General features: G+C 36.7%; 2 protein-coding genes across 7 annotated transcripts; one reads left to right on the plus strand and one right to left on the minus strand.

Annotated features, from left to right (window-relative positions):
• Nucleotides 1-2,892: 2,892 nt before the first annotated feature.
• On the plus strand, nt 2,893-7,853 carry LOC110800394 (uncharacterized). 6 transcript variants are annotated; one of them, XR_002536618.2, is made up of 5 exons: nt 2,895-3,221; nt 3,994-4,094; nt 4,168-4,207; nt 4,613-4,729; nt 7,433-7,853. XR_002536618.2 is itself a non-coding variant. In XM_022005697.2 (4 exons), the coding sequence occupies exons 1-3, from the start codon at nt 3,059-3,061 to the stop codon at nt 7,576-7,578; spliced, it is 426 nt and encodes a 141-aa protein (XP_021861389.1). In that variant the 5' UTR covers nt 2,902-3,058; the 3' UTR covers nt 7,579-7,612; nt 7,774-7,853. The 6 variants fall into 6 exon arrangements, 2 of the variants coding, with proteins under 2 accessions (XP_021861389.1, XP_056687556.1); XR_002536615.2 differs by having other exon boundaries at nt 2,896-3,221; nt 3,994-4,207; XM_022005697.2 differs by lacking the exons at nt 3,994-4,094; nt 4,168-4,207 and having other exon boundaries at nt 2,902-3,221; nt 7,433-7,612; nt 7,774-7,853.
• Nucleotides 7,854-8,963: 1,110 nt separating this feature from the next.
• Nucleotides 8,964-10,291, minus strand: LOC110800393 (uncharacterized). The gene has a single exon (XM_022005696.2). It carries the CDS (start codon nt 10,173-10,175, stop codon nt 9,258-9,260), a length of 918 nt encoding a protein of 305 aa, XP_021861388.1. The 5' UTR covers nt 10,176-10,291; the 3' UTR covers nt 8,964-9,257.
• Nucleotides 10,292-10,795: the final 504 nt, after the last annotated feature.

Raw genomic sequence — 10,795 nt, forward strand, 5'->3', positions numbered from 1 at the left:
TTATGCATATAATCTCCGGTGTAAAGGGGATAAGTTTGAATCTCGGAGTCGCCGATGTGTGTTTTTGGGTTATCCGTTTGGCAGGAAGGGATGGCAACTTTATGATCTAGAGACACATGAGTTCTTCGTCTCACGGGATGTCAAGTTTCATGAAGGGACGTTTCCTTTTGTAGATGAATCGGAGGTGTTGCCACTGGTGCATGATGGTCATGGGGGGCTTGACCATTGGAGTTTGGATGAGAGTGGGTCTACGGGTCCTGAGACCGTGTCGTCGCCTGCAGGTGATACTGCTGGGGTGTCGCCGCCTACAGGTGATACTGAGGGAGTGTTGTCGCATCCGGGAGCTGATGAGGGGGTGTCATTGACCAGTGGCGACGACAGGGGAGTGTCGTCGCCTGTGAGGGAGGAACAACAACATGAAACACCTAGTCGAGTGGATTCAGACGTCGTCTCCTCACAGACAGGTGTAGAGGAGACGACGGGTAGTGACGAGAGTGAGACAAGGCAGTGTGTGGAGGATACGGAGTTAGGAAGGGGGAAGCGTGCGAAGTTTCCGTCGACAAAGCTGAAAGACTGTGTGATACATACAATACGGGAACAATATAGTACTTCCGACAAAACACCTACGGCGTCATCACTCTCAGGTACTCCTTATCCTATCACATATTTTGTTAATTATGAGCGTTTTTCGTCAAAGCACAGGCATTATATAGCAGCATTGCAAGAAGGGCAAGTTCCTAAGAGTTTTAAACAAGCGATGCAGCATGAGGGGTGGCGTCAGGCAATGGCTGCTGAAATCGACGCGTTGGAGGAACAGGGGACATGGACGTTGGAAGATTTACCGGAAGGGAAGAAGGCACTGGGGAGTAAATGGGTGTATACTGAGAAGCGTGATGAGGATGGGAATTTGTTGAGACTGAAGGCTCGATTGGTATGTTTAGGGAATCATCAGGAGGAAGGGTTGGATTATAATGAGACATTTGCTCCCGTCGCGAAGATGGCGACAGTTCGAACTTTCCTAGCTGTCGCAGCTGTCAAACAGTGGGACGTGCATCAGATGGACGTCCACAATGCGTTCTTGCACGGTGACTTGGAGGAAGAGATCTATATGAAGATTCCTCCTGGATTCCAGAAGAATCACTTTGACAAAGTGTGTCGAATGAGAAAGTCGTTGTATGGGTTGAAACAAGCACCTAGATGTTGGTTCCAGAAGTTGTCGACGGCATTGACGCACTATGGATTTCGACAGTCGCTGTCCGATTATTCGCTCTTTACTCTGTCTAAAGGTACGTTGCAGCTGAGTGTGCTCATTTATGTGGACGACATGATTATCGCAGGCAATAACAAGTGTGCGCTTGAGAGTTTTAAGGCATACTTGAAGGAGTGTTTTAAAATGAAAGACCTCGGGGCTCTGAAGTACTTCCTTGGGTTAGAGGTGGCACGAAGTAGTCAAGGGTTCTATGTATGTCAGAGAAAATATGCCCTCGACATCATCTCAGAGGCCGGATTGTTGGGAGCAAAGCCTGTGGACTTTCCCATGGAACAGAATCATAGGTTGGCATTGGCAGACGGGCCAGACCTGTTGGACGGTGAGCAGTATAGGCGTCTGATCGGACGTCTGGTTTATTTGGCTGTCACGCGACCAGACGTTGCCTACTCTGTACATGTCCTATCTCAATTTATGCAAGCACCAAAGGAGGCACATTGGGAAGCAGCTTTGCGAGTAGTGAGATATTTGAAGAAGTGTCCGGGTCAAGGTATACTACTTCGGTCGGACAGTGCGTTGCAGTTGGAGGGGTGGTGCGACTCGGATTGGGCCAATGACGCGTTGGTCGGTGACTGGATGGTTTGTGTCACTTGGTATGTCGCCAGTTTCTTGGAAGACCAAGAAACAGCATACTGTTTCTCGGTCGTCTGCTGAGGCAGAATATCGATCGATGGCAGCTCTGACGTGTGAGTTGAAGTGGTTGAAACAACTACTACGCGACTTGGGGGTGACACACGACCAAGGCATGAGGATGTATTGCGACAGTCAGTCTGCGTTGCATATTGCACAGAATCCGGTGTTCCATGAAAGGACAAAACACATCGAGTCAGATTGTCATTTCATTCGAGATGCAATCAAGGAAGGGATTATTAGTCCGTCGTACGTGTCGACGAAGGTTCAGTTAGCAGATATCTTCACCAAAGCGTTGGGGAAGGCGCAATTTGAGTTTTTTTTGAACAAGATGGGCATTCGAGATCTACATGCTCCACCTTGAGGGGGGATGTTAAGATATGTTAAGATATTAGATATTATTCTGTGAATATTCTGTAGAGTCCTAACTATGGTAAGTTACTTAATGTGTACCTAGGGTTTAGGTAACTGAGTTGTACTATATATACGTGTGTTATTAATGAGAATGATACGAGATTACACAATATTTGACAAGATTCCATCATTTATATTAAAAAATAAACCCAAGTAAAATCTCAATCCACTCATCATTATAACAACCAATAAAATTATTTTATTTATCAAAATGAACTAATAATGGAAACAAAAGGTCTTGCGCGCACAAGGTGTACAATAAATTTATTGTACACCAAGATAACTTTTACCCATTTTTTTTGTAACTTTAACTTAGTGTTGATTGACTTTTATATTAGTAAAAAAACGTTAATAGATAAACATTTTAAAGGGTTAAATGATTAATTTTATACATTATTAGTGATTTTGAAGAAATAAGTTTTATTAAAATAAAAAAAATTATCACTAAAAAAAGATAACTTTTACATATATAACCTTAACTTTTAAACATTTTGAGTTAACTTTTACTCCGATATACAATATTTATTGTAAAACCCTTATAAATAAAAATTACATACATATTGCTAACTTAACCTACTTGAAAAATTATAAAGAAATTCAATGAGTTAGAAAAAAATTAAAGAACCAAAACCCTTGATAATCAGCACCGCATTCTCCATCTTCCCACGCTCTCCATCTTCCTTCCTTCTCACACCACGACTTCCACAGTTAAGATCGAGATCTAAATCGAATTCAGTCCAATCCAATATGACCTCAAACCGAGGAAAATTCCAAAATTACAGAGTTCCCTTCAATCCAAATCCAGAGTTTTTCATATTTTCAATTCTTCTCCGGCGAACGTTTCCGGGCAGCGACGTATTATCTGGCGAAGATATTCCCCGGCTGCGTACGTGTGGTTCAATTATCAATTGTGAGTGTCTTCTAAATTAGCAATTCAATTGCGTTTTTTCAGGATTTCCAATTGTAAAGTTGCTTGTTTTATTAGCAATTTGATATGATTCTTTATCACCTAGTTATACTGGATGTTGGGGGTTATTAGAAATTTTTGATTCTCTTAAGGTTAGAAACTTTCTGATTCTGTGAATTTTAGAAATATTGTTTTAGGAATTCGGAATTAGGAATTAAAGCGTCGATATTGTTGTTGCAATTGCTTCGTTTATTGTTGAGTGATTACAATTTCGAAAAACAAGGGCATGACTTATTACTAGTGAAGCTGTCAATCAAAGCATAATGACAGAACCAAGCAAGGTAGGAAAATTTATGATTTTCAGAGTAGTTCACAAAAGAGCATTGCGTCGTTTATTTCAGGTTGTCAGGCGCAGGTTTTAATGATTCAATTTGCATTCAGTTTACACCAGCTTCAACCAAGTTAGTTATGTTGAATTGTTATGAACAGACATGAGATTCCTGCTCTTCACTTGATTGTGTATTGGCTGGTGTTTTGCCAAAATTATTCAATAGAAACTTAAGAAAAATTAACCAGAGTGATCCCATTGTCCATTTAAAATCCATGTAATAAAATTTCCTTAGTCTGATGGATGAATTCAAGGGCTCCTCCTTTGTTAGTGTTTGCAATGATCCTCATTCTAAAAGCTTATATCACGACTTTAAGCAGGGTGGCAGAAGGAAACTTAAACTTGGATGCTATTAATTTGTCATGTGATGATTGATAAATTTTGCAGATGATTAAACTGTGTTGATTGTTGATTGTATTATTGGTCGAAGCTGTTGTTAACCAGAGTGCGAAATCAGTTGAGAAACGCTAGATATTTGCCGGTTGCAGGTTGTTTTTCTTTCATCATCAACTTTATTTTGTTCAAATTTTGTTTATGTATTTTTTTTTTCTGGTGTATAAGGAGCCATGAAGAACAATGGCGTAGCCAATAATCGTTAAAGGTACCACCTCCCGAGACTTTAACGAACTAAGCTAACCGGCCTCTAGAAATTATTTCTGTTAGTAATTGTATTGAATTGGTGTTAAAGTTATACCTTCAGCTAATTGGAAAAAGATGAAAAGATAAGGGTAGTATGTAAAAGTAATAGAAAGCTGATTTCCGTTTTTTTCTTGCATTTACTGAGGAATGTTGGATCTCGTTTAATCTGTTTTATAAGCTGAATCAGTTGTGTTTGTTAGAGTATAATGCTTTTGTGGTACTTTTCTCACATGTCTTTAATGTCATGACTCATGATTAACATGATGCTAGTCTAAAAGGTATGCAGATTGGGTTGATGAATTGAAGTACATATAATGTGGGTTGTTTTGATCTGATTATATGTTATTTGTTTTCGTTGGCTTTGTAGGCATGGATTACACTGATCCAAAGCGGAAGGGTAATGTCGTGGGTAAAATAGTCGTAGCTGCTGGGTTAATTGCATTTTGCCTTATTATGATCAATCAGTCTCAACATCCCGAGCCAAGTAAGTTTACTACCATCAACTTTCATTTATATCTCGTTATTAGAGGTTTTGTTCTTCATTCTCCAGTTTACTTCTTAAATCTTATTATATCTCTCATGGTGCCTCTGTGATGCTACTCCGTCACTTGTCAATTTGTTTTAATTATTATGTGTCGGCGATTCCTCATCCTATTGATTATGTAATGAGGTGACAATAATAGGATGGAAGGGATTTTACTGTCACACCTGACAATTAGAGGATTCTAAGAACTGAACTTGGAAACTAAAAGTTGTTGCTTTTCAAACCAGGCTTGATCACTAGGTTTCAATTTTAATTGCATCTGGCTTTGTCCAAATTAAAGCTCATGGCTTGGATAATTTTGGTTTTTGCACTTGGCACCGTGGCTCTTGTTCCTCAGCTGTAGTTTCTCCATGTATACGACACAGTTCAAGATGATTGGTCATTTTCTCTTCATGGACTTTAAGTTAACAACAACAATCACCAATAAAAGAAATATTTGAGATCAGATTATGAAGTTGATATTCTTGCAAATCTTGTCCTATGTCCTTGCCTATCGTTCTTGTGTGTCAGATTTAATTTTTTTATAATGGTGATTTTCTCTTAATACTTACAATCATCACCAATCAAGGAACATATATATTTTCATTCATGGCTAAATAAGCTAATTACTATTTTTTGTGGACTCCACTTGGTTTAAGGGTACTGGTCATAGATAAAAAATGCGGTATCGGTCACGGTCGCGGGATCGGTAGCAGAGTTTCGGTAAAGGAATTGATGCGTTAGTCGCGGACCGGTTGTCGCGTAGGAATTTGAAATTTGAAAAAGAAGCCCCATGTCAGCCCCACTCACTACCTACCCTAATCCCCCTCCCCTAAACCGCACACGTGACATAATTAAATGAATTCCTTTGTCCACCTTCTCTTCTCCTCTCTTGTTTTAGATCTTAAAATGAAGTTTCTATTTCAGTGGAGTTTCTCCATTTCTTCCCTTTTTCCCTTTCTTTTTGTCGAAAACATGAGGAATTCGGCTGAAAAATGAGTAGATGTGAGGCTAATAACGTTTAATGCTGACAAAATTGGTTCAGAACGGTTGTACCGGCCAAAATCTCGCCGTTTTAAAAACACCTTTACAACTCGGGATATCTCGTGTCGCTAGCCTCCAAAACCTAGTTAACTCGGGCTAGTTTTTATACCATGGTACTGGTACCAAACTGTCAGATTTTTTCTTTAATATCCCTGTTTGTTTCGTTGCATTGTTGGGTTTAGGCGTATTGTTGATGATATATTGTGGTGTCCATGGGTTCTAAATACTAAGTCACTACTCCTGGTGGTGATTGCTAAATGATGTCTTCTAGAGTGTTGGTTTTGTATTATCTCTGTCATAATTACCATTTCGATATCTTTAAGGTGATTGACTGATTTCTTTGCTCTCCTTACAAAACTTCCCCATAATTTCATCTTTGTAATTCTCTCTGATGCTGTTATTATCAAATCATGAATGATATGATTATATGAAGACTTATTGCATAAAATTCACGAATCGCATGTCTTAAACTACTCCCTTGTTTTGAAGGGAGACTTTCTCCTAGTTTTGGATGAATAGATCATTGAGCCTTTTTAGCTTTTCTTTCTTTTTATCCCATGAGTCCTATCTATCCTCCTCCCCCAACTTTCCTGCGCAAGTAACTGAAGTTAACTGCAATATGCAACTTTTTAACAATCATACATTTGGAAGCTTTTGTACACAATCTGCTCAGTGCTCATTATTTGCAGAGTCATAAAATGAAGTAATGGTAATGGATTTGTGTAAAATTTTGTATTGAGTGCCTCGTGTGAATGTTTGCCACTACAAATATGCATTTTCATTCATAGATTTAATAAAAAAAAAAATATCATATTGGGCATGGAGATCCAGTACTATGGACGATGGTCTTGGACATTCAATGTAGAAGTGCATAATCTCATTTCCATTATATTAACATATGCAACTGCAAAAGAGGATTTAAATAGTGCTACAAGTCCCACTGCTATATACTTCCTCCATTTTTTTATAATTGCTCCATCTTGGTTTTAGCACTATTCACATATTCTTATATAGTTATTTTTTGTGATTTATATGTAAGGAAAAATATATTCATATGGGATCTTGTTAGATTCGTCTCGAAATATATTTTCAAATTATCAAATTTTTATAATTTTTTAAAATGTATAATGAGAAATATTAGTAGTTAAAATAGTACATTGGCAAGCGTGAAATCCCAGATGGTGCAATTTAAAAAAAATGGAGGAAGTATTCCTCTAGCCATATGAAAATTGTGCCCTCGTGGGTTCGTTGACTTTGTTCTTCATTTTTATGCTATACTGGTGCTTTTTTCATACAATTTGCATGATTGTGAAGAATGGTTTTACGGTATTGAGAAGTTAATCTTGTTGGCAATCTTCAAACAAACAAAAAAATGTTTCATGTCGGTCACTAGCCCAAGCAAATAATTGGATAGCTTGACTGCCACCCAGTTACCCACAAGGAAACCAATCTTTTTAACTTGAATATCCAGCCTCCAGGTAGGACTTTATCAAAATTTCAATCTTGAGATGAGAAGGGTAGTTAAAATGAGCATCCTTGAATTCAGTTTGGCCATCACATTCATTCAGTCCCCTACCACTTTTTTGGTTTACTTTTGCTGATTTTGGCTCTCTATTGTAGTTTCATCTCAAATACTGGACAGAGCAAATTTGGCTCAAAGAAATTCAGAAATACCTGGCACTGCTTGCCCCAGTGAAGTTATACATGAAGTGAACCAGGAAGACTTCAGTTTGTATATGCTGTATATGCTGATCTGGAGATGCTAATGGTTTATCCTTATCGTGGCAGGCCATCGTCTAGGTGCTATTATTTTTTCCTTTGGGCCTTCTCTATCAAAATTAGAGATAATATCAATTGGATTCAACAAAATTATATAGAATATTTGAAGATGTCGTATTTTTCTTTGTTCATTTATGTCTATATGGGTTGTTACTAATTATGTTAACTTTCTTATTTTATAGTACATTCATGATTGCAATGTTTCGAATTATGATCAAGAGCAAATTGATGAAGTGGACGTGTCATGTTCTTCTCGTGTGAATATTGTGGTACATTAATTTTGTTTTTCGACTGAAAATTGTCTATAATGTTCTAATTTTAGTGTGTTGAGTTGAAAGTAAAAGAAGTACGTACTATATGACACATTTACTTCTTTCTTTTTTCTATTGTTTTTTTTTTCTAGAGTCTTGACGACATTGCATATGCTTTAAGTTGTAAGGCACTGTGACGTTTATTTGATATGATAGAAATGAAATTGGACGTTACGTAAAATCAATTTTTTTTTTTGTGTGTGCGGAGTAATATATATATATATATATATATATATATATATATATATATATATATACACTTCATCCGTTCCAGAAATATCGCACCATGGTTGATTTTTACTCCTCTAAGCCTTACTTTTACTCTTAATATCTCACATCGTGTGCAAGTAAAAATTATAAAAAATTAATATTTAGAAAATATATATCGATACGAACCTAACATGACCCTACGTGATTAAAATTTCCTTATGTACGAATCACAAAAAATGGCAAAAGTCGTAGTGTTAATAGTGTAAAAAACAAATGGTGCGATATTTCTGGCGGAGAAAGTATATATATATACACTCAAATGAGAAGTCAGCTTAAAATGGGAAAAATGAAAGAAATCTAAACCACTCAATATTAACTAAATCTAACGGATAAAATTAATTCCTTGTCATGCTGTTTGATAAAATAAATTACAAACCCAACCATTACTATTCTGCTAGTCTCTTAGTCGCCATGACCTTAAAAGCTTGCATTTTGTTTTTCACTCTCCTCCACCCAACCAACCAACCACCACAACACCACCATTGTAATTTTGTCCAACCATCCAACTGCCATAATTAAGCTCCATTTTCTCTCTCCTCACAGAACCACCATTGTAATTTTTAATATTATCAATTCCACTTGAATTTAAGCGGCTTCTAACTAGGCATTCAAATCACTTGATCTCACTGAATAATTAACTTGTTTATTTAATACTGAACCGCATATATTAAATTCACATTAAATGCATAAATACAAACTTGGACCAAAGACATATTTCCATCATAGCTACCGAACTCCCCTTAATCAAGAGCTGATACCCTTGGTTGAAATCGCATAAAAGGTCACAGGGAGTAAGAATATGGTTGAAAGTGTTGAATAGATTATTTAGACAATGGTCTAGTACATGAATATTACTATGCAATGCAATACCACAAAAGTTTACATAGAACAATTGAGTCAATGATAAAAATACAAAGGGTATTTTTATGTATTTTCCCTTTGTAAAAAGTTGAATACTATGTACATAATCATCTAGAAAGTAAGTTGAAGGAAAATAAACACAATCCTATAACAGATCCTCCAAAATTTGGATACTGTTAAATGAACTCATCCTTGAGAGAAATTGATAAAAGTAAATGATGAGATCAATGATCCGAAAGTATGTTCAATAGAGAAACTCGTGCGTGTATCATTTGCCTAAATAAACATTCGAGATCCTTCTCAATTTCTTCAGTTCGTGTGTCAAGTGCTAGAAGTTTTTTACATGCTAATTGAATCATCATCCCTGTACCTTCTCTGCTCAATTTTCGAACAATCAAACAGTTTAACGCGATTTCTGCATCCTCCAAATCATTAAGGTCGTCTCCTACATGACCTTTGTTATGCACAATTTTAAATACTAATGACCACTTGCTAGCCTTAGGCTGCAAAGCCGTACCAGAAAAGTAAACCAAAATTGATCTGAACACATTGCTACATATCAAGCTCGTTTCTCTTAAGACTCGAACAACTGCAACGAGGTGTTGATCGTTGTTCACCTTGTTAAACAACAGAGATTCTGACAATTTGTTGTCAATATGTTTTAAAGAGACAAGTGATTTACTCATTTCTCTCTTGAAATTCTTTACAAAGGAAATGTACTTAGTAACATCATCATCGATGTCTGCTTCTCCACCATTATTCCTTCTCCTAAGGCTAGATTGGAGCTTACCTATACTTACTCTTAAAAGAAAAAGACTCTCCCTTGTATGTTCACATACATCAAGGAATGATACCGATTCCTCTAAGAGCTCATCCACCCATGAGGAATCTTCGTGTTTAGTTAAACCTTTTTGTGTTTGGGGTAGCTTAAGAAGATCTCCTATGGATTTATAGAGCTCTGCAAGTCCAGATATGGAAATGCTGAGCTTATTAGCTTCTAATGAAGCCGAAGAAGAAACTTCAAGATTTCGAAGCTTGTTAAGTTCTTCTTCGATTTTGATTGTTGTTGGATGTGATCTTGCTGGTAAGCTAATTGATCTAGCATGCCCTCGAGTACTTGGCCTCAGAAAAAACCCAGCCATTTTACAGTTTTGAATCAAATTCTAAGGGAATATAATACAAAGATTAATTTTAGAAATATGCTATTTTAGTGACCATGTATATATACAAACATCAAGGGCTCAAGGGGTATTATAATAGACTAATGTTCATGTGAAGCCAGGGTGGCCTTCCATAATGATGGGGCTTTTATCTTATCAGCCTACCATGTCTTTCAACTAACAATTGTAGACTTAAATGATCCTAAATCCACTCAATCTAGATCGACTTTAAGAGGGATATACATACTACCTCCGTTACTTGAAACGGTTTGACTTCTACTAATGTTAATGCCTAATTCTGGCCATCAACATCTGTGTTATCTAATTACACATAGAAAAATTATATCAAACTAAATATTGATACCTCAACATTTTATATTGAGACTAATCTAAAAACATTTTATAATGCCAAAGGGGTATATTACTAGTTGATTAATGACTACGAAGTACGTAGTATTATATTACATATTGTATTCAACAAGTTTGGATAAGATAAATACATGGAAATAAAGTATAGAAAAGTTCATGAACAAAACTTCCATAAAATTTAGAAAACTAAGTTCATAACTTATACGTACAAAAAAAATTGTAACGTACGTACT

Source organism: Spinacia oleracea, chromosome 6 (genome assembly GCF_020520425.1).
Source record: "Spinacia oleracea cultivar Varoflay chromosome 6, BTI_SOV_V1, whole genome shotgun sequence".
Taxonomy (NCBI): Eukaryota; Viridiplantae; Streptophyta; class Magnoliopsida; order Caryophyllales; family Amaranthaceae; genus Spinacia; species Spinacia oleracea.